At 36.6% G+C, this 24,468-nt stretch overlaps 2 protein-coding genes and 1 long non-coding RNA gene across 3 annotated transcripts; 2 read left to right on the top strand and 1 right to left on the bottom strand.

Annotated features, from left to right (window-relative positions):
- Nucleotides 1–5,580: 5,580 nt before the first annotated feature.
- On the top strand, nucleotides 5,581–12,887 carry LOC103697680. Its single transcript, XM_008779585.2, has 2 exons — nucleotides 5,581–5,944; nucleotides 12,575–12,887. Exons 1-2 carry the CDS (start codon nucleotides 5,835–5,837, stop codon nucleotides 12,777–12,779), a joined length of 315 nt encoding a protein of 104 aa, XP_008777807.1. The 5' UTR covers nucleotides 5,581–5,834; the 3' UTR covers nucleotides 12,780–12,887.
- Nucleotides 12,888–15,902: 3,015 nt separating this feature from the next.
- Nucleotides 15,903–20,166, bottom strand: LOC103697681 (lysine histidine transporter-like 8). Its single transcript, XM_008779586.4, has 5 exons — nucleotides 19,742–20,166; nucleotides 17,453–17,586; nucleotides 16,948–17,372; nucleotides 16,728–16,859; nucleotides 15,903–16,582 (listed from the first exon to the last, which is right to left on the bottom strand). The coding sequence occupies exons 1-5, from the start codon at nucleotides 20,086–20,088 to the stop codon at nucleotides 16,097–16,099; spliced, it is 1,524 nt and encodes a 507-aa protein (XP_008777808.1). The 5' UTR covers nucleotides 20,089–20,166; the 3' UTR covers nucleotides 15,903–16,096.
- Nucleotides 16,174–17,975, top strand: LOC113461372. Its single transcript, XR_003383601.2, has 2 exons — nucleotides 16,174–16,578; nucleotides 16,731–17,975. It is a non-coding gene; the product is annotated as an uncharacterized LOC113461372 (long non-coding RNA).
- Nucleotides 20,167–24,468: the final 4,302 nt, after the last annotated feature.

Below are 24,468 nucleotides of genomic sequence, written 5' to 3'. Positions count from 1 at the left end.
CTAGTTTTTTTCGAGCCATCAATGGGGTGTTCACTAGCGCATGACCAATGAACAGAATGTTTTAGTGAGGATCTAGTCTCTTTCGGAGCTTGCCACGGGCCGATTATGGCCATAGTTGTAAATATTAGGAGAGGGAGAGTGGATGGTCCATCCATATTTGTTTTTGAAAATTTATTTTGACCAAATCCATTATATATCTTGAAATCTATGTTGATAGATATAACATAGTTTATGTATTCATTAGCATGTTGTTATTTATGAGAAATCATGTGAATTGAAAATTTATATTTCTTGTACAACATATTTGATTGAACTAGAGGTTTTGCTAACTTACTAAGCCTATAAAGCTCATTCCTCTCTCTTCCAGTTTCTTCAGATGCCGAGGAATAGATGGGGATTAGGATTGAGCAGTGAGGAGCTTAGGATTTAGAAGACCTTTGATTAGCTATTTCTTGAATAAATTTGATTTGGACGTAATCTTATGATTAGTGATTGTAGACTATTTCTTTTGAATAGATGCATTAAATTACTTGTTTCTACCATTGTCCGGGTTTGGAATGACATGAATGCATATGAATAAAAAGGTAAGCCTTACATGTCCCGTGGGGTTAAACCCTATAGATGTAGGGCCATCTATCACATCCTTGGCTTGGACTGTTGGATCGAGCATGACACATGTAGAAGAAAAATAGAGATAAAATTTTGATTCATTATTGATAAAATTAAAAATTAAAGATAAATTTATCTAATATTGTATTAACTCTTGGGAAGATCAACATGTTATCTCTAGAGTAACTTTTATCTATTGAGCGATGGCCTTTTCATTCAGCATCGTCGAATCACTAAGGCTGAATTTCATCCCTGCTCGACAGGTGGGTCTTGCAGTCAAGCTCCCTTTTGCCTTTCCACTTGCAACTCCATCATTTGAATCTGCAAAAAATATTTCAATAATTACATATCCGATTTGACTGATGGATGAATATGCAAGCATACGTTTCATGCTTGTTTGAGTAATAGAAATAAACCTTAGGTGGGAAGAAAGGAAAAGTTAGAGACTAAATATTAACCCAGCTTCTCTCATCTTATTTGATCAACTAAACCAAATAAAATAAAGAATAAGCAGAGTAGTAGATGTTATCCCACTAGTTTATACATGTTTTCACCGCTTAATCTTCACACTGGCACACCTACTTCAAATTTTAATTGATATCTTGAGAAAAAATATAATAAATACAACCTATTGATTTTGGTTCTTTCTTTAGCAAAATAAAAAAGAAACTACACCAACTCAAAAATGGAAGAATGTTTACCATGTTATTAGGGGTGCAAATGGATCGGATCGGGTCGGGTCCTGGGTGACCCCGATCCGATCCAATTTTTTGTTCGGGTCCTAATTTTGGATCCAGATCCGATCCGGTTGAAGATCGGGTCGGGTCGGATCCGAGTCGGATCGGGTTCGGATTCAAATCGGGTCCAATTTTTTGTACTTTTGGAAAAAAATTTGGGCAAATCTAATTTGGTCATATCATAATTATGAGGTGCTGGGTGACCCATGACTTGAAAGACTTGCAGTTGTCCTCCAGTCTTTGTCCATATGACTGATTGGACGGAACTTGGTGTCTCCCGGCTCCCCTCTCACGAGAACAAAAAAAATCCTAGACCTTCTTCCAAAATCCAATTCCATTGCAGAAAACTGGCACATGACCCATATTCAGTTCGGTGTTCCCTCACTTCCTCCCTGCAAAAGTTAAAAAAAATAGAAACCAAAAAAACAGAAGGAAAAAAAGAAAAAAAAAAGCCGGCTACCGAGACACCAAAGGTATCAACAGTGTAATAGACCGAGAGTCTTTTGCTTTTTTCCCCTCTTTCTTTCTCTCTTCGGATCCATTCGGATCGGGTCGGGTCCGTTTGGTGAATCCAGATTCGACCCAGAAAATGATTCGGATCCAATTTTAGGATTCGATCCGGACCCGCGGGTCCTAAAATTTGGATCGGATCGGATCGGATCTACGCGGGTCGGGCTGGGTCGGATCTCGGGTCGATCCGACCCATTTACAGCCTTACATGTTATATAAATTACTGGAATACATCCCTAATCAAATAGAGAGTCATGACCATCCATGATTCATATGTTGAGATCTAGTTGCAAATTAGCCTAATAAGCGAGCTTTTAATTCATGTGGGATAGAGGTGTCACAATTTTCCCACAGAATGGGACGCCCCACATCCTGTCCTATTTTGGTAGCCATCTTGATCCACTATCCTGTTACTTGTTCGGGATGCCTTTTTATATTTTTTATTTCTTTCTTAATTTATCTATGAAGTTTTACTATTCTAATTTTTTCAAATATATTTTAACTTTAAAATAAAATATTTAAGATAATTGACCCTCTTTGTTGTACTTGAGTCTAAGGTGAGAAGCTATACAAATAGAAATATAATTATCTAAATATTGCCGATTAGTTTTGCTGTTGATCAAATAATGCTGGTAATATTACATGCCATATTAGATCAATACTGACTAGGTTGTATTAAGACTTCCTACAATTAAATTTCATTAGAGCAAAAGTCTAAGCTAACGAGATATGTTTATAGTGGTCCATCATTTGCTGAAATTTTTTGATTATATATTTTGACATTTTCTAATCATACCATCTTGTTCGTATGTTTAAAACTGGCACTATATTTTTTTATAGCTTTCTAGGTTGGAGATCCTTCCTTGATTATCTAGTATTGATACTACATGAATCCTCGACGAGGCAAAAATGGCATAATTTGATGAAGAATATGGCACAAAGCTCGGTCCCATATCTGGTCACTTTTACCTTTAGTATTTTATTGTTGAAATTTAAAAGTTGATGCTTAGCTGCCACATGAGTGGCAACGAAGTAAGCAAGACTGCCATGTTGTATAACAAAATATACTTAAGCTTAAGTGTATGTATATAATTGTTTTGTTATTGCTTAATTTTCTTAAATTGCTGCTTTAGGCAATTAACATGATGACCTACTCTTCTGAGTTTGAAAAATTTACTATTAAAAAGAAACAGGATGAGCAAGGAGATTTTTTAAAATTTTTATATAATATCATTTTTGAGAAAATATAATGTTATATATAATATTATTTTCTAAATTTTTGATTTTTTAAAAGTAATGTTATTTTGAAGAAAAAGGTTTAATATCTTTTCTAAATTTTTTTGATTTTTAATATTTTTATTTTGAGTAGAAAATTTTGTCATGCCTGAACCCTAACCGCTTAATCCAACCATTAAGGACAACTTGAAAATATAAATTATAATTTACTTAAATCTTTTGATCTGAGTACTTAAATAAAAAAGGCCGCTCATCCTATAATATCTTGCTAATAATAACGATTCAAATAATTCCAGTAAACGTTTCAATGACATAATAATATCTTGCTTGATTTAATTTGCATGTATACAAAGAAGACTATATAATTTTGAGATATTTATGATAACTATTACAAAATATGTTTCATATATATTTATATATAGTTAAAATACTTTGGTTAGGTAGAAGGCACATATCTTGCAACTGCAGATTACAACCAAGTCTAACTACTCCAAAATTATCCTGAAAGAACTAATAAACTACAATACAAATATGCCAAGATAGTAATAATTTCTAAAATCCTTTGAGTCTTCAATTAATTTTTCTTGAATTATTCTAAGAACCTAGAGATATCATAGGAGGCCATTCTTAGCCTTGAAACAAAGTCTAACAATTATTCTGTGCTCCAAGCCCCTAGAGGCAATCCTTGCACTATCTAATATTAATCCAAATATTTAATCCTAATTATTTCGCCTAATTGTTCCTAAGAATGATAATGCTAAATGCAAATGAGGGATGAATGTGATTGCTACCTCACCAACCAAGTAGGGGGGTTTGGGTACCATCCACTTCCTTCCCTTACAAACACAACGGCAAAACATAAGAAGATGGAAAAAATAGAGAGAGAAATAAGCATGACTGTAGGTTGTGCACGGGCGTGCCTACAATATATTCTATTGCTACTCTTACAGATAAATTAGAATCTTATTAGGAAACTAAAACATATTATTCCAAAAGTAAGGATCAAAATAAATTGAATTTTTGATTGGCTAAAAGGCCATTTGTTCATATTATAATTTGATATTTATAAGTAGTTCCTTTTAACTCGTAAGATAGGTGCCACTCCTCATTTTGGACACTTATCCTTATTAATTTGCATTATGTGAATTACTATTGTCATATATGATTGTTATCTTTCCTTCACTAGTCCCATATTCCGAATAGTTGTGCCACTCCTTCCATATTCTGGATAGTAGTAAGATAGGTATAACTACAATATATCTTCCATATATGAGGTAGTGGTGAAATAGGTATAACTGCACACTTCATCCATACATGGGTAGTAGTAATTGCTGGCAACCATCCTTGCAAAACAAGAAGAGAAGCAGCAGTATTCTCCATTAGAAAATGGCTACTACTTTTCTTTAATGAGGGGTGAAGCTAGGGATTAAAGCAGGGTATTCTATAATACTAGGTTAAAGCAGTCTTTTCAACTCTAGCATTACTGGGCGAAGTATGGGACAAAGGCAAAAACAAAAGTGACTTCACTTATCCTTTATATTGCTCACCCACATTGTCCTAGATTGCAAGGATGTTTATAGACATGCACAAGTGAAAAAGAATAACACTTCTTTTAGCCTTTTCTATTATTAGCAAAAAAAAAACTGAAGTACTTTAGCCCAAATTTTCCTAACAGTTTTGCAGCTTGGGATATTACATAAGTGACCTCTTTATTTAGGAAATGTAAAATATATATTGTTAAAGAAATTAGTTAAAATTTAGTGTTTAAAGTAAATAATTAAATATTTTATGCAAATATTATGTTACATCTACTTTCTTAATATTTTAGATTTTAATACAAAGCTGGTAGCCGGCCTCTTGTATGGATTGGCCTTTGGTCTATATTTAATAACTATTGGTTTGAGGGCCGCTTGGAATGAAGTGATATAGTATAGAGTTCCCACCATTTTGCTTAAAAAAAGTTAGCATGGTAAAGAAATTAAGAATAACTTGAAAATTATTACTAATAGTTCACCAAAATAATTATTGTTAATTATGAGTATCAATGGAGCCAAAGTACATATGGTAAATCTAAACCCACGCCTACGCTCAATTTACAACTAAATAGTCATATCTAGTTATAATTAGATATTTAGCATTCATATATATATATATATATATATATATATATATATATATATATATATATATATATATATATATATATATATATATGCATAATAAATGTATCCACTAAGATTTGAGTTATAATTCTATCAAATTCAAAAGTACTTTTTCAGTTTATTTACCAAATATATATTAAAGTGCCACAACATTTTAAAAATTTAGTTACAAAACAGCAAATAGCTTTTTATAAAAGCTCTACTTCAGAAAACTTTACTTTCAATAGCTCTAGTTCGAAAAGCTCTACTGCCAACAACTCTTCCAAACAGGACCTCGGTAGGTTACAAACCTAAATTTTTGGATCGGATTTGGATGGGGTTAGTGGGTTATCGGACCCACTAATACCCTTATGTCGGTACGATCCTTTCCAAAAGCTGGCCGTGTTTTTCCAGGGAGTTCCAAAACCTCCGTTCCGATATCTGAAGGCTCGAATTTGGAATCTCTTAGGAGCTACCGGCGGCCGTAAACCGCTGTCGCGTTCGGCTCCTTCCATCCTCTCCAACAGAACACGATCGATTGCAGGTAGCCGAGAAGAAGAAAAAAAAGAAGGAACGGAAAAGAAGGGGAAGAGATTTGGGGATGATAACGCGGTCGAATCTGGCGGAGCAGTTGAGGGAGTACCAGATCCGGTCCAAGAACGAGTGGGCTTCCGCCGCCTTCTTCTCCTCCACCTCCAACATCCCTTCCAGGTGCCCACCAACTCACCCCTCTTGGATTTGCTTCCTGTTTACTTAAAATCTCTTAATTAGTTCTTTTGAACTCCATCGAATTTGATCATATGGATCTTCTTAGTTACATGTCTCCTCTTGGATCATGTTTTTTGGTTTGCCAGGGAAAAATGAGTTTACTTGGGTTACTCTGGCTGCTTCTTAATAATGATAAAATGTAAGAACTAATTGTTTTTTTCTTTCCCATAAATCAAGTTGTTACTGGTGGTGTGGGAAGTTAACCATGCTGAGAGCTGGAATTTCTTTTCTCTTTTTCCTTCAAAGTTGGGCTAAAATTCAAATTTCTGAATTAACTGTAAATCTCAGGCTTGAAATTGCTCTCTTTAAGATGTCAGCATATGAACCTGGACGAATCTGCTGTTGTATGCAGCAGGCTGCCTGCTTATTCTTTTCTTTTTCCTCACCACTATACTTGTGTTTGTTATTTTAGGAATTGGTTATGAGTCTTGGATAGTATTTCATCATTAGTCCAATGGTATAAAATTACACACATTCACTAACAAAAAATATATTGTGAAATCGGGCTGGACGATATTTGTGGAAGATATACTAGTTAATCAAATAAATTACAATTGTGATCCATATCACTTAGATTTTTAAAATGTTGTCAAGTTTAAAAGGGAAGACTCAAGCCACGATCTGGCTCTTCTCTGCACAATTTCTAACTGATCATTACCTTCAACCACTATGATGGTTCCTTGGGTGAATGCATCGTGTTATGTTTTTATTCTCTGGCATGGCAACAGTTCCATCTTGGGGAATATATGTCCTGTAGTCAAGTACCTGTAATGTTTTGATGTAATCAAACCTCTTTTGGTTTTCTAGCTATGAGTTATTACTTCCTTACTTCATTTGTTTTGGGAATATTCTCTTTCGATTTGGCATGCCAGCGACCCAAACTAGACTAGTTTAATTTTTCAGGAAGTACCTGGTGTATTTCAATAACTAACAAAAAATAAATGATGAGATCAAAGAATGCAAAACCGTCCCGGACCACCTGATTTGGGACGTATCGAGCCGTGCTGGCAGCGAACCGAGATGGTTCTGGCATTCAAAATTGGAAACCGCCAGGAGAGGGAGAGGAAGAAAGAAAGAGAGGAAAATAGTGAGAGAGCGAGGGGGAGGAAGGGAGGGAGGGCTGCCAGAGGGCCGTAGAGGGTCAGAGGAGGGGCTCCACTTTCTGGACCCCTGTTTCTTTTGAAACCGGAGTCCGTCAGGGTTCTTTCTTTATTTTAAAAATTTTAAATAAAGTTGGCAAGGACCATATATATATATATACACTACAAAGAAAAAGTATACCTAATGAAAAAGTAGTTCTTGTAATTGGAATATATCTTGTTAAACCACCCATAAGAACCATATTCTGACTTTTTTCTGGTGAATATCCAACAATAGGTTCCATTGAATGAATAATGGATCCAGATCCCAAAACAATAAAGCTTTAGAATACCCATGAGTGATCAAATGGAATAAAACTGTTCGATAAGAACCTCTGGACCCCTGTTTCTTTTGAAACCGGAGTCCGTCAGGGTTCTTTCTTTATTTTAAAAATTTTAAATAAAGTTGGCAAGGACCATATATATATATATATATATACCACAAAGAGAAAGTGTACCTAATAAAAAAGTAGTTCTTGTAATTGGAACATATCTTGTTAAACCACCCATAAGAACCATATTCTGACTTTTTTCTGGTGAATATCCAACAATAGGTTCCATTGAATGAATAATAGATCCAGATCCCAAAAACAATAAAGCTTTAGAATAGGCATGAGTGATCAAATGGAATAAAGCCGCTCGATAAGAACCTATACCTAGAGCTAACATAATATAACCTAATTGAGACATTGTAGAATAGGCTAAACTTCTTTTAATGTCTCTTTGAGCAAGAGAAAAAGTAGCTCCTAATAGTACTGTTATTACACCCAGTAAAGAAATGAAATTCATTATATAAGGTATGTCTATGAAAAGAGGAATAAGCCGAGCTACAAGAAAAATTCCTGCTGCTACCATAGTAGCAGCGTGTATAAGGGCCGAGATAGGAGTAGGTCCTTCCATGGCATCAGGTAACCATACGTGGAGGGGGAATTGTGCAGATTTAGCAACTGCACCGACAAATAATAAAGAGGCACACAAAGTAGCAAATAAGGAACTGACCCCATTATTATGGATCAAGTTATTAGCTATTTCGAACAAATCCCGAAATTCCAAACTACCTGTTATCCAATAAAGACCTAAGATTCCTAATAATAAACCAAAATCTCCTACACGATTAGTTACAAAAGCTTTTTGACAAGCACTTGCGGCAATCGGTCGTGTGAACCAAAACCCTATTAATAAATATGAACACATTCCCACTAGTTCCCAAAAAATATGAATTTGTATCAAATTAGAACTAGTAACTAATCCCAACATGGAAGTATTGGAAAAACTCATATAAGCAAAAAATCTCAAATATCCTTGGTCGTGAGACATATAATTGTCACTATAAATAAGAATCATGACTCCAACAGTAGTAATTAGTATTGACATAATAGAAGTAAGTGGATCGATCAAATACCCAAACTCTAAGGAAAAATCAATATCTATGGTCCAAGACCATAGATATTGATAAATAAAACTTCCATTTATTTGTTGAATAGACAGATTGGCCGAAAACCCCATAGCTATACTTAACAGAAAAATACTAGGAAAAACCCATATACGACGAATATTTTTTGTTGCTTTCGGAATAAGTATAAGTCCAAATCCTATTGACATAGTAACTGTAAGTGGAAGAAAAGGTATTATCCATGCATATTGATATGTATGTTCCATAAGAAAACAAACAAATTGAGATTTTTTTTATAATTAATAATTGTTTCCGATTCACCAATTCTTATCTCTTTCGAAAAGAACAATAAACAATAATAATGAAAAATAAAAAATAATATATATATATATTATTTGTTATTTCATGTTATTTGTTTTTTTATGTTAAATGGTAAATGATGTTAAATGTTGAAAGTTAAAAAAAACTATTATTCACAGAATAAAATATAGATAATGATTATATATGGACTGCAAATACGATCGATACCTTGGCATTCTTGGCATTCTTTTGATATTTTTTTTAATAGTTGTTTCCAGAGTATTGAGGTTGTTGAACTTGTTTAAAGGAAAATTTTGAAGATGGATTACAATAAATCTAGAAAATCAGCCATGTTTTGTGTTATTAAAAAAGAATCTTATGATTAATCATGATGTTCATCAAAGCTCTAATTAGAAAATAGTCAGTAACTTTAATTTAGGGTGTCACACCCATGAAACCTTGCTCCTGCTTTATTGCAGATTGTCTAATGCTTCAACCCCTTCTACGTAACTTTGCTGGTTTCAACACTTAACCAAAATTGATCATAGTTCAATAATAGATCTGTTGTTTATTTTTTTTATCAATTTTAAGAAACCTCGTATCATAATTTATTTAAATTTACTAACTTGTTAGGTAGATTTTTTATTATTTTATGGTGTTGGATGTTAATATGTAGAAATATTTCATAGGTGCTTCCATGCCCTAAGAATTTTGTGATTTTTGCTTCTCTTCTCTTGTAATTGTATCTGCCCTTGTTCTTTCTTCCATACTTAACTTTGGTAGCTAAAAGGTGTCTAATCTAAGTGAAAATTGGACTTAGAATATCACTGGTATGCTAAAGTCAAACAACAATTCTAGATTGTACTAGTAATAAAAAAGAGGCATCAGATATGTCCAGATGAGGTATCATGATCTATTGGTTACTCAATTTTCTTCTGTCTCTTTGGTTTCCTTTGCATGTATTGGGGCATCAAATGCCTGAAAAAAGCAACGTTTGATGTTTTTAAAGAAGTAACGTTTGGTGTTTATAAAGAAGCAGAAGTACATAAAGTAAAAAAGAACTTATGGAAGAAAAACCAAGATAAAAAAGATCATGTGCACCACCATGTGCATAAAAGAATATTGTTGATGAAGTTCATTGGGATTTGAAGGATGATGTAGAAGGAAGAATTATATGAAGAGCTGGCCTAATTTGGTACCATCCTCTAATGCGTATCTTTGTAATCTTGGTTTTGCAACCTTAGTTTTAGGAGAGCGACTTGTAACACACCAAATACAGGGCATTTTCACCCTGCCATTGTACACAAACTCTTAGCTGATACCCATTAAATATTGACAATTGAAGGACAACAAATGTTTATGATTTGACTCATCTCCTCTACATGTTTTTTCATGAAATCTGTATAGAACTAATTTTAAGCCATTGTTTCTAAATGATTGAGAGCTTTGAGCCTTTGACTATCTATGGTATTTGGATAATGCTTATGTGACCATTAGGAGTTCGTGCCCTTTAAAATTCTATAAATATTTTCTGCTTCTGGTATCAAATTTGCTTGTGCCCAGTTTTGTTTGAAATTTTCTTAAAAGCTCTTCAAATTCTGGTCATGTTATTAAGATATCATTGTTATTCTTCAATAATCGTTCTAGTATTTTTTGATATTTATTACGATAACCAAGGCTTGTTGTCTCAGTATTAGACTGCATATAAGTGGAAGACCGATATAGTACAATATTGGTATCATACTATATCCATTCGTACACATACACAAAAAACCTTTTTTTTCTGATGTTTATTTAGTTTTGAGTGGAAAATAGGATTTTTGAGTTTGTTTTTGATGTTGAAATGTGATATACTTAAATTTTGTCTATCTTACATGTCTAAAGAATAGTGTGGGTATATAATAGATGTTAAATTACCTAAGGATAACATTGAAATTATAAATACTTATAGTAGAAATTGGAAATGCAACATACATGCATATGTTCAAATCCAAGTCATCGGTGTCCCTAATATACATTCACATCATGTTCTTAATTGAGATTTGGGACTTGACTTCAGCCTTGGTAGTGTACCCACTTGGGCTACTGGTAGATAGCCATGCTACTTTGTTGGGTATAGTGGCGGAAATCCAAAAAAAGACCAAGCAAGGTCTGATCCATAGTCTGACAGAGGCTGAGGAGGATGATACTAGCTTGAACATGGAGACTTAGAGGATGCATATCCCTATGGGTCATAACCTTGCACGGAAGGATATGATCTGATACAGATGATGATCCTGAGTATCGGGAGGATCCTGATACATCCAGGATTCCCACTTGATGCACCATCTCATCAGCAAGATCGGTATTGCATCTACCTTTCTTTCTCCTCTCTCTCCTTACCTATGTTGCTCACTGATGAAACAGAGGAAGAAATAGTGTGGTGAGCTTTTCTCCCTCAATTATTGAGTGGAAGAGGTCAATTAGGCTTGAATCAGACCCTTACCAGCCTTAACTGCCTAGAGCCGCTTGGTTCCAAGCAATTCTTCCTAGTAAGGACCAGTCTGCACTAGTTTAGGCCCCTTTTTGTACCGAGACCAAAATTCATTCCGATTTATGGTCAGTACGGCATGTACTGGCCGAATCAAGCAGTTCGATCTGGTGTTGTATACCATGGCCATAACCATCAATGTGACTAACAAGCATTGCTTGTCTACCTAGGTTGGTTATATTATGCCTTTTTTGTTATCTATACTTGTTAAGGTCTAGTTCCTTACTTAAAGAAGATAGAAATGTCAATTCTTCATTATTTGCTTTCAAGCAGAGCAAGCCGCCCTATTCTATTACCAGACATAATTGGGAGAAGCTCATCCGCTAGAAATGCTTTATTTCGTTTCGTTCCTTTTTTTCATTTCCTTCTTATCGAATCCATGGGGGACTTGTCATATTTAGAGTAGCTTCTTTGACAGCTTATCCAGTAGCTGGTGAGACTTTACTCCCATTTCTCTCTACTCTACTCTATCCTTTTTTAAACGGACCTGACTGGTAACTGATCTTTTGATAGCATACAGTTGCACCTTCTTCATTAATTTTCCATCATCTTCTCTCCCACTAATGCAACTTCAAGTGTCTTTATGTCTACTTACTACCATGGCATGTCAAGAATTCACCTTTTTTCCCAACTTGTGTGCTCATCTATGTATTTGCAAGATGATGTTGATCTTATGGTCTTTAATGAATTTACCCGTAAGTTCCATCTCGTGTGGTGATTGTACAATGATCATCATTCAACTTCCCAGTTTTAATTCTGTTGGGCATGATAATTCTGCAGGTGTAAAATATTTATCTGAAGTATATTCCTGTTATGCAGTGTCTTATACCCAATTATATTGGTCATTGAAATTGCACCCACGTCATGCATTCTTGTGGCATCTGTCTGCCTTTCTTGACACAATATTACTCTCTCTCGCCCAACACCCCCCCTCCCCTGCCCCTGCGCAAATTAATGAAGTTGAATATCCTACATTGTTGTATGATGGATTCAAAAAAAAGTCTTTTTTTGATTATTGATTGATATCTAGGAATTATTGATATCTCTAGGAGTCCATCTAACAACTGATGATAAGCAATTGAGTGCTCTGTATAACAGTTCTAACATTCTTTATTTTTATTTCTCTATATTGTAAGTAATACAGCTGATATGTACCTTAAGGAGGACCAAATTTCTGATTCTGGGAATGTTTTTTAATCTTGTGAATGCAGGCTGGATGTGATCTCTATAATATGGGAGCTGTTGATATTTGCTTTCCTTGTTCTCTCGGCAGTTTCTTTATATTTCAGGCATATGAGGCTTGCCTTTGTCTTGATATGTGTCACAACAGTTTTTCTTATTTGCATGAGAAAAACTAAACATGTAAGACAAAACAGGAAAAGTGAAAGAAGAATGCTTCTGCCTTTGTCAATGTAGAGCTGTAGGGAACTAGCCTTCTTTACGTGGCCATGTCATAGTCATGCTGCTAAATATATACTTTTTTCCAAGGTTTCCTTACTGCTTGAAATTATGAGTTGCATGTTTGTGCACTAGAAGAGTTAATTGAAGTATATCATGCCTTTTCCCTTCGAAGCAACTTGGAGGTTTATGGATGTTATACAACTATAAGCATGACCCTGTTCTATTATATGATATTAGATAAAAGCAAGCAATTAATATGTAATACGCATCTAATATTGAGGCAAAATAAATGCAAAAGTTTATTCAAGAAAGTGTGCCCAAGTCTCCAAGTAGACAAGCAATTTTTGCTTATATAATAGATTAGAAGTGCCAAAGGCTTCTTCAGATTGGCTTTTGACTTTGGTCATCATCTTCATTGTCTTGTTGATTTTGATGATGGTAAAGTGTGGTCGTATGGGGACTTATCGATCTTGAAATGCTTCTTAATTGTATCTAAATCTAATAGTATTCATTTTATATCATCATTACTGATTTCTTAGTATTTGGTTTATCTAATCTATTAAGGTATGACAAGTTGCTGTGAACATAGAATAGCTCTTTGGTTCAAAATATATCCATGAAAAATGTGAAATACATTATATCTTTTTGGACAGTATATTCATCTTGCAAAGGGACACCCATTTCAATTCTTGTCTCCTCTGATTTTATATGAATAACAATTGTTTCAGTAATTAATGATAATGGTCAGCACTTCAGCTTTTCCTTGCTGATTAGATGTTGGCAGAGAGCTGCATAAGCTCTTCATTTCATATTTAGAGAGGTGAACATAGAAAAAGATATTGATGTCTCTAACAGTTATCTTGCCATTAATAATTATTTTTGTTTACCTAGTGCATTGTGACGTGACTTTATGAAGTGGAATAACATAGACAGTGAAAGCAAGTTTTTTTCATCGTTTTTTTTTCTTTTGCTTCTATCAAGCATTAATTTATACTAGATGAGTTGGCCTTTTTAGAGGATTAAGAGAAGTTGTTTTGTGTGATAAACAGTGAAGTCATAGAACTTAAAGTAGGTTTAGCAACCATGCAGTGGTTGCTATCTACTTTTCATATGGCTGTCTTCTTGAGTGATTCACATGCCTTGGTACACCTTGAAGATGACACATCCATCCCCTCCTCCCATGCCCAAGAACCCCCCAAGGCAGGGGAAAAGAAAAAGAATCTTAGAAGTGCCTCCATGCAAGAATCTAAAAAGTCACTCTGAGAGTGAAGCTAGAGGTTCTCCGGAGCATGCCAGCCTTTTTCCAAACTAATGAAATATGATTCACCTTTCTTATGAGTCAAGATATGCTACAGTGCCATTGAGGGTGCAAAGAAGTGATTTTTTAATATGTAGCAGCCTGGCAATTGAGGAAGCTCTTGATTATTATTGCTTACTTTGGAGGGATCACTAGGTGCCCTACTGGCTCAAACCAATGAAGAACAATGAACGATGTTTTTTTTTTTAAACATCTGCTTGATTCTTGTAGGAGCAGTAAGTGGCTGTTTGCCTATTGTTAAACTTAAGTAGCCATAATCTTTATGGCAACAAGACAAAGGCTGTAACTGCCAGTGTGCCCAATTCTTTTGTGACCACAGTTGTAACTGAGAGATTAGCCAGGTTATTCATTATTTTGATGGTGTTTAATGTATCTCTTGGTTATCAATGAGTTTGGTCACCCCGAAACTTCTTTTTATTATTTCCTGTGAAATATCAGAAGTTGAAGCAGGTGGGCTTGCTTATTGTGTATTGTATCCTAGCTGAAGTATTAGTATGCTTTTGTCTATAGTCATAAGTTCGTCCCAGACCAGGCTAGAGTGTTTGGTGGATATTTTCCTACATGAGCTTAAGTAATAAGATTGATTTTTAATGGAAGTACAAAAGGAGAATCCACTTTGCTATCCCTACTAGCCAAAATGTGCAGCTTGGATAGTAATGCCACCATATTTTCTGTAATGACCATATTTAAGTGATTACATCCAACCAAGTGCTCATTTCTCAACTAAAAATCATGCTAAAAGGATAATTCTAATACATCATCATCAACGAAGAGAGAGAGCATTGTCATTGAAGATTTTCCATTTTTATAATGTCAAAATTTCTGGTTGTATCATACTGTATCTCAAAATATTTATCATGTTATAGAGGTTGCTGTACATTACATGTTAGCTACCATCATATAATTTGAACTTATATTGGCCCATGATAGTTTACCAGACCAATTCACAACAAATACAGTCACTAGCCAATATGATTTTGGAATTCTGCTTTTTAACAAACTGATCCTAATTATGTTTTTTCGTTTGTTTGTTTTGGTTTTGGTTTCTGCACTTCATTGCAGGAAAATACGGTTCTAATTGATTCAATTAAAGGTGGAATGATCACTAAATCATGGATTATTGGATGGTTACTACAGTAGCCTCTGTTTTAAGGGTATTATATTCGAGATAAAACTTGTCAAATGTTGATGATCTTCTGTATCAAGTCAGTCAAGTTTGTTTGAAAATCATATCTACAAATTCACCAACGGGCTTCTAGATTAAGGTTGAATCATGTCTGCACTTAATGCATTTAGGATGGAGAACTGGATTCCCAAATTTTCTCCTTTGAAACTTAACCAATTAACTCTAACCCCGTCTGAATGGTATCATATTCATAATGCTATAAAGTTAGTTTTTCCTTTTTTACTTTGGATGCCTTAGTTACGAGTATGAATTAGAAGCCTGAATATTTTAATGTGTAGATTGAAGTTATGATTGCCAAGTAACGAATAATATTACTGATAATGATACTGGTAAAATATTGCTGCTGCTGCTGCTTTGTGTTTTTCTTTTCTTACTTCACCCATGAAACAATGATATGAGGCAGATAACAAATCCAGTCAGGTTGGTTTTAACTCAAATTAGTTCTTCCCTGTACTCGATGATTAAGTCAGGGACTTAAGATCTATCCATTAGTCACTTTTGACAATTCAAAGTTGCAAATGGTGCTGTATCTTTTTAAAGCTACATATCGTCATTATGTCATTTTTTTTGTTGTTTGTTATCACACAGCTTTGTTGTTAAGTAATCCTGAGAGGAGACTGCACCATATGAGATATGCCATAAATCCATGTAGGTCTTTGATTAGGAATGTCTCTCAAACAATCAACCCCTTCTATAATATGCTTATTTTACGATACTTCCAGCCTCTTGGTAGTAACATCTTATATTTCACCATTAGCGGATGGTCACAAGAACTAGGACTACAAGGAAGTTGTGAACTATTCCGCTTTTCTTCTATCGTTAATTTGATTACTGAGGCTTAAAGAAATGTAAGGTAAGACCTGTCTTCACTAGCTGCCATACTCCTCCAATTACCAACACCACGCTCAGACCCATGCCTAAGCTTCCCAACCACCAATTTATGTACCACGTGGCACTATATCTCTCTGGTTTTTTCATCACAATCCACATGAAGCAAGGATAAGCTAAGGTTACAGGCAATGCAACCGCTCCAGTCAGGGCAGCCAAATCTGATAAGAATGGGAATGCCACTGCTATAAGAAAGGAAACTGCTCCAAAGAAGGCTCGAAACCCAGACCGAAGCCAACGAGGGCAGGGCCTGTTCTTCTTGCTGGTATATCCTGCCTCCATATTGTCGAAGACTGGCATAGCATAGATTTGGTAGGAGCTCAGGCAATTGATGACCACGAGCAAACTTGTCAATCCCAGCACTGCCCTGGACGTGTCCTTGCCATGGAATTCATACAGAGCATTCAAAATGCCACTTGAAGGTATCTGTCATTTTAAATTTCAACGGCCATTAGTTTATGAATTACTCAAAGTTAAAGGCTTTGGTTATAAACTTATATTAGTTTACACTTATGAATTACTTTTTTCTTAGAAGATTGCTGTGGCTAACTGTAGGAGATATTTTCCATACCAGGTTCCCATAAGCCCAGAAACCACCAATTGCAAGGGGGTACAAGCACAATGCTACGATCAAGTATGCTGATTTCACGCCTCTCCACATGGGTACATGGGAAGGATGCTTCAGAGTTGATGGCATGGTCGCCTGCATGCATAAACAAGCTTATCTATATGAACTACAGAGAGCATGAACAATGGTGAATAGGCGTGGAGAAATTATAGGATTTGATCACCTGAATCTCCAAGACAACGTTGTGCCCTCTGAAGGCAAAAGCAATGATTCCAAGAGCATTGAGGATGTCAAGCACTCTATCAATGCCTGACTTGTTTACAGGATCATAAGAGACTCCTGGTTGTCGGCCCTTGCTCACAGACACGACCCATATCAGTGTGCAATAGGAGACAGCTGTGGCTGCACCAATAAGAGAGACCCCAGCAATGGAGTTGAGATTGGGGAGTTGCGCAATGATCACTGCAAGGCATATGAAAACCAGGTACCACTCAATGGTTGTCAGTGGATTGGAGTTGCATGTTGACCCACAAACATCGTTGAAGAAGAGCTTCATGCTGCCTCCGCCTACGATAATTATGGCAGAGCAAATGCCAGCTGAGAGGTACATGGTGGGGAATAAGGCTAGAATTTTGCCCCACTTTGAACCTGAAGATATGAACCATTATGATCGATAAATTTAGCCTATGTTGGATTCTGTAAATTATGAGTTGAAACTCAAGGCTTACCGAAGGCGGCTTTAGAGAGCTGCAGGTATCGGCAATAACGGGTTCCAGGGACTGATTCATGTAGTTGAACGAGTAACCAAAGAGTGTATAGCTGCCAGATGAATGCTCCAGACAAGCAAAGAATCCCCCATGTCCTGCGAAACAGGATAGAAATGATGATATAATTCAGCTCACCAGGTGTTTAAAAACTGGGATGAACAACCTGAGTCCGGCCTCATTGAGAACTTCAAAGATTGAAAGTTGGTGAGGTTTCTGATCAATTAGCATCAAGCTAGTTGTCACATTTTGCTACCCAAATAACCTACTGGACTTTATTTCAATTCAATAATGCAGATCTGTTAAATGTTAAATGTTTGATCTGGACTTCATTTATGGCTTCTTAATTGTTGGTACGAGCACGGATATGGCCAGACCAAATTCTTGTGTGGCTTGGGCAGCTCATTACTTCTTGTTTATATCAAGTGTTGGGGCTCGTGGTGTTGCATTTATTTGATCAAATGGTATCTACTTGTTTGAAGTGTTAGTCTTAGTTCTCAGCAGATCTGAATTTTATCTGCCAGGTGGAACATGTTGAACTAGTTTTAACTGGGTTTGGTAACTCAAACCTGATCTATGGATCAAGAATTATTCATGGATTGGCTCAGTATAAGGTGCATTTAGGACATAATCTGAAGGTCCATTTACATCGTAAATTTGGACAAGCTCATGTTAACCAGCTTGGTGGGTTTTGCCTCTTGTTCAAAGTTCATTAAATTAGCTTCTTATGAAAAGAGTACATGGACTATGAAGTGCTACTCTTTAGTTTCAGCATCTAATGATGGAATATACTTTCATAGATTTGGTGGGATACCCATAAACCCAGCAACTTCTTGCACATGGAAAGGAATCATGAATGCCCAAAAACTTTAATGGAAGCATTACCTGAAGACATAATCTTTGTCCTTTTGGGTTTGCAAATAATCAATTGGCTGTTGACGATGACTTGTAATCATAGATAGGCATTCATGAGAAGCTAGAATCTCAGGTTTGCACATAGTCAAGTATTCGACATATGTTCTTATCAAGCTTATGTGTAGATTATGACATGAAGGTCATGATCATACTGGTTTTCTACTCCACCCAAGGATATTAATTGACAATTGGCTACATGCTAGCCACTATGTTTCATCACTGTTGTATAGGATTTACACATGAACATTGTTTCATTCTTATGTCCTGCAAAGCTATGAACACCTTTCCACCACTTGAAATGACTTGCATCCAATCCAATCCCCTCACATGCTGACATGAGAGTGGAGGCAGAGAGGATGCATGTTTATTGATTCATAGGACCTTGCAAACTAAAATGCATGTTTCACACTTAAGCATGGGTTTTCTCCCTTCAGCTGAGTCCATGCCAGATTTGTAACATCACTTGGATCCATGGTGTCTTCTATGTGGGAAGTAAGGCCACAAGCAGGTTAACTTGAATCGGGAATTGGTGCACCCCAAATCCAAGTGAAATTCATTTCCTTTTAGCTTGAATTGGATCAGGTTCGAGATCTATAAGAATAATTTCAGTTCAAGAATAATTTGCACACAAACTATAAGAAGCATATGTTAAATGGTCGCTTAATTATATTATATTACAACAACGCAAGAAAATAGCATATTATTGATAACATGTAGACATGGTTGACAATCAAACAACATGTAGATATTATTGATAACATGTAGACTTGGTTGACAATCAAACACAAAACATAACCTATGAAATATTGATGATTACTTACATAAAAGTTATTAGTAGAAGTAAATTATTTTTTTTATTAAAAAAATCAAGGATGATTTTGAAATACAGTGTATTGGCTATGTTTTTGTTGAATAATTTCCCATTCCAAGCATAATCCAAATAACTTTTATTCGGATTGATATATTTTCAGGCAGGTTCCCAATTGGAAGTGGATCAGTGATCCAATTCATTTGCAGCTCTACTTGCAAGGAGTCAGCTGTCTGAAGTCCTTCTTTGTTTTGAAATTGTACATATGCAAAGAAGGGCTGAATGGAATCAAGGTGGCGTGGTCCGATGTTACGTTTTTCTCCAATCAATAGTGACCAAAGCTATAAAGTGAAAAAAGCTCAAGAATCTCATGAAAGCTTTCCCTCAAAGACATGGAATCTCATAAAAGCTAAATGGTAAAACAGCTTATCCACTTCACAAAACACACACACAAACACACACACGCAGAACTTTAAGTAAAACCATGGATCAAATGAGGAGAGTTGTAACAGTGGGGTAATGAGTTATACCATCCTAGTGCAGTGAAGGCCACCGGCAACACCAGTGCCTGGAAACCGATCCCTGAGCTGAGGGTGTGGAACGCCGAGTAATAGGCGTTCCCGTTCCTCGACTCAGTGATGGGTAGCCATGCATCCTGATGATCGAGCTTCGTAAGGTGGCCGACGTCCTCCAAGTAGCCTCGCATGCTCACAATCGCCTTCTTCATCGGACTGGCGAGCGGCGTCCGCATGAACCTCGGCGTTCGTATGATGGAGGGAGACTGTATCTGAGATGGCGGCGTCGAGAGCGGCGGCGTGTGAGCCTCCGCCCTCGGCGTCGAAGGAATGGAATGCACTTCCTTCACCTCGCTAGCCATGGCCTCTCTCTCTTTCTCCCTTCCTCACAATTCTATTCTACAAGGGGTAGTTGGGTGGAAGGCCTTCCCGGGCCTTCCAATTTGTAGTTGGAGATTGAAAGCTCATGCATGGAAATGCTTTTGGAATTTAGGAAGAGGTTGGTGGGTCATGCTGCTGTGGTGCACCATAGAATAGTTTAAAGTTTTTCCACCCAATATGATGCCCATGCTTTGTGGCAATTGACTAGGATCATCCAATAGAAGGTCTATTCGGAAAATATTGCTCTATGATGTTCGCCACTCTAGTCAGGGGATTTACTGGTACTTTTCTGAAGATCGTATCAGAAGACTTTGCAGAGCTCCCAATATGCGAAGTCTTCTTCGGATGGTCTTCTTAGTAATTAGTAGGACGTCATCAACAAGCCAAAAGGCATTCTTTAATCACCCAAAAATTGTCCTAGGAGCAGCAATATAAGACTTTGAGAAGGATACATGTGCCTACTATTGAATGCGTCTCAGCTATAGACCGAATACGTCATGAGTGATTTGAGGCCTATACTAGGGTCAACAAAATTATTGCCACCACTGCATGCACCAGCGTAGCCATGAACGTAGCCAATCAGAGCCGCTGGTTTCTATAGCGGTGTACCAAGATGCACGCTTGATGAATAGGGTCTATAAGAACTAGCAGCAATTATTGGCTGCATGTGCAGCTCTTCATCGCGCATGAAGTGCAGGCAGTAATTTCTCCTTAACTAGTCTCAAGCAGCAGCAGCAGCAGCAGCAACAACAAACTTGGTCAAGTTTTGCGTGCTCAATCCCAACTTAGTCGTAAAATTAAGTTTAGATTTCAAAACCAGATGCTAATGTGGGTGTGTATAGTTTAGGTAGATGACTGACTAGTTTCTCGACAGGCTTATGCTTTAACATTGCGATCAATATTCGAAACCTAGACCAAGATTTTTGATGTGGATTTCTAGCAGTTTAGTTAAAATTGTTCTGGCCTAAGTAGATCTGATCCACACATACTCCGAAGTGAAAATGAATCCATTCGAACAAATCCTTGAATAAGGCATCAGTACAAGACAGACAATATATGGATATATTTAGGTTCGACCTCCTTGCTAATGATATTTAACTGGAGTGGACCAGACATTTATTGTTACATAATTAACGAGCTATGAACTTGAACCGGCGCAAATTATAAATTATATTCTTTGCATTTCTTGAATTTAGAGTTTAATTTTTTTAATGATAAGATGCAGTTAATAATTTAATTATTTTTGTTTGCTGGTAACTTATAATTGGTGGTCAATCAATCACTATGAATGTCTTGTTTGGTAATATCAATTTGTTGTTCAATTGTAGTTTTCTTGAATTATATGTTTGCATTATAGCAACTAACAAATTTGCACATAATTTTTTATCACTTCTATGCAGATATTTCTGACCAAATTCAGCTTGAAAAGCTCGTTGGATCAATAAAATGTTTTCTACATTGAATCCAATCTAACTTGGAAATTAATAAATTAATTGTTGATTCAAAATTTTTCGATTTTGACCTAATTCAAATATGAATTAATTCTGGATCCCGTCAAATTCCAATCCAACCTCACCCACTTTGTAGACCTATATCTAAAACCCCACCTACATGTCCAAATGAGGCCAAATAAAGGTCCACCCCAATGTCACCACATGACCACAATGTTTTAGAAGGAAACTGATAGGAAGCATACTCGTGACCTTGGGTTGGTACAGATGCTGACTAATGTTGGGAGGTTACATGTTTTGACTGACTAGGCGTAGTAGCTTTGCAATCCTTTTCTCAAATGGAAGTGGATAACTTGGGTGTTATTATCTCAGCCGCCATTGGACCCACTTTTTTTTGTTAAGGTTAATATATATATATACATAGTCGATGTAGAAATATATAGTCCATGCAATGATCTCTTTGAAATAACTATCCTTCCTACTTTTGATGTGGAGAAATTATATCCTGCACAACATGCACCACATAACTATGCATGCTGTTAATCACAGCTGCTCGTTTCTATAGACCTCATTCATCGAGACAACAATTTCTATTAGTTGCGAGCTTCTTAATTAGTTAGAAGATAACTATAATAGACAAACTGTGGGACTTGTCTCTTCTTGCCACTTGGGTCCAAGCTTGCTTTGGAAATATGGGTAGCAAAGCAAAAGTATGCAAAGAGAAAGCAATGCCTTGGCCTTTGGATTTCTTTCTGCTACGTTTCACTGTAAAGAGAATTGTGCTCTTTTATTGACTTGACCAAAAGCCTCACAAGGCATCCACCTACCAGTCTTGGAATGATTTAAGTAAAATAAAATAAAGAAAGCAGGTCTACTCGGTTATTCACCAACGCATTGTTATGGCTGAAGTCATTCCTATGTTTGAAGTCTTGCTTTCAGACAATTGATGATGCATGCATCAAAATATTTTATTGCAACATCTAATCAAATGCTAACACCTTGTTGTAAGACAACAAGATGTTTTAAATTTTGTATATTTTTGCTGATTCTTCACACTATTGTGGCATTATGACATGTTTAGGTGTTCTCACTTCTAAAATTCTCTATTCTTAGGAGGATGTCTTCAAAGAATTGCATGCCAAGGGGTCTTTTTTCACTTTTTTAGCTGAGTGAAACCCTCGTCCTTGCATGAAAAAATGATCTTATCGATCACAATGCACCAAGATCTCCTAGAGGCCACAGTGGCCGCTAAATCTTTGAAATTGTCGTTGGGTGAATATTACAAATTTTGTTTCCAAGGTTTGCAGCATTTGTTTTAAATATTTTTTTTGGGTATATAAACAAGCATATAAACAAGGATATAAACAAGTAAGACCACTTTCCTTATATTGTGTTCACCTTCTTATACATAGGTGACGTGGCCATTCACAAGCCAAAGAAATAAATAGGCCAAATTCATAGGGTGAAAGTATAGGGAGGTGGCATGCCTCCTACCAATTGAAGGAGGAAGGAGATAAAGAAGTGGTGGAGAAAGTGAAGGAAGTTGCTAAGAAGGTGAAGGAAGTTGATAGACATAGCCAGATTAATTTGTGGCAATCTCATGCCTGAAGGCTTTGTTACCTTTGCGATATGCCTGCTTTTGGGGATAATCTTTATGGCCTTCTGGTTTGAGTGATGGTACTTGGCTTATGAATTTGCACTAGTATCTCTGTGTATTAATTCACAATTGCCTATATACTGTTAGGTCACACATTGTTCTTGATAATGAATTATTTATCTTGGTACTGTTAGGTAGATCCTATCTTGTTACCTCCTGTTGTGTGATAGCAAATTCCTTCATCTTAAAATCTTTCGTCTCATTTTACTTGCTATACAGGTTTAAGTGCAAAGCCTATTGTTAGCTTGGTGCAACTATCAGACTATTTCTATAAAGGGTTCATGTTGTATATTTCGAGAACGATTTTCATTTTTCTTCGCGACGTCAACCGTTGCATCGTGCTGCTTGCACAGATCTCAAATCAGATATTGCATAATCCATTGATTGGTATTGCCAAAAAAAATCAATCATTCTTTCGCACGAAAGATATAATCCAAACCCTAATTTAAATGGCTTCCAGAGTTAGCCGCCTAGAGCAATTACAAACACGGTACCCTCAAATTCTGTGCCCATTATCATCTCCCTTCACACATCTTCCTTGGGTACTTGGCTGGTTACCTTGATTTCATTTTCATGGTTGTTTTACTATTTATTTGTGGCACAGCTGTTTACATATGTTGGAAATGGTTGTGGAGTCGATTGTTTCCCTATTTTAGTTGCTGGAAATAGGTTTTGGAAGTTTTTTTTTTTTTGGTATAACGGCGGCTCACACCCAATGGGTATGAATGTAGCCAATAAGATTAGAAAACAAAAGGCTATATAAAGGCTTCGACGCAGACTCGTTATCCACCCAGATGAACCTCTCGAGTCATGAGCAGCGAAGGAGGCAATTCAATCAGCAGCATCGTTTGCCTCCCGAAAAATATGTGTGGTCAGCTAGGAGCCACACTGCCCCAGTAGACGACGGATGTCGTGAAGCAGCAGCCGCTTCTCAGTCGTGCATCCTTGACCCCGGACCCACTCGATGACTGTAGTCGAGTCCTCCTCCAAGAGGATGTAGTTTGTGCCCCGCACCCGTCACGCATAAGTGATGCTCTCTCATGCTGCGCGGATCTCGGCGCACACCACGAACGTATCGAAGACCCATCGCCCCCTGCTGCCACCAATCTGGCATCATAGTCTCTAATAACAAATCCCACACCACCGCAACTCCCTCCCTTGCTTACACTGCCGTCGAAGTTCATCTTGAAAAAGTCGGGGCATGGGGGCACTCAGGAAACAAGAACAGACTTGGGCATTGTAGTAGCAGAATG

The sequence above is a fragment of the Phoenix dactylifera genome, chromosome 5, assembly GCF_009389715.1.
Source record: "Phoenix dactylifera cultivar Barhee BC4 chromosome 5, palm_55x_up_171113_PBpolish2nd_filt_p, whole genome shotgun sequence".
Taxonomy (NCBI): Eukaryota; Viridiplantae; Streptophyta; class Magnoliopsida; order Arecales; family Arecaceae; genus Phoenix; species Phoenix dactylifera.
The sequence above is the reverse complement of the archived record's forward strand: the minus strand, read 5'-3'. Positions and strand labels throughout refer to the sequence as shown.

Coding starts and splice junctions, on each gene's coding strand:
- LOC103697680 (XM_008779585.2), top strand. CDS start 5,835: ATGATAACGCGGTCGAATCTGGCGGAGCAGTTGAGGGAGTACCAGATC. Junction 5,945..12,574: donor ACCTCCAACATCCCTTCCAG/GTGCCCACCAAC, acceptor TTGTGAATGCAG/GCTGGATGTGATCTCTATAA.
- LOC103697681 (XM_008779586.4), bottom strand. CDS start 20,088: ATGGCTAGCGAGGTGAAGGAAGTGCATTCCATTCCTTCGACGCCGAGG. Junction 16,860..16,947: donor ACGTTGTCTTGGAGATTCAG/GTGATCAAATCC, acceptor TTATGCATGCAG/GCGACCATGCCATCAACTCT. Junction 16,583..16,727: donor TCTGGGCTTATGGGAACCTG/GTATGGAAAATA, acceptor TTAAAATGACAG/ATACCTTCAAGTGGCATTTT.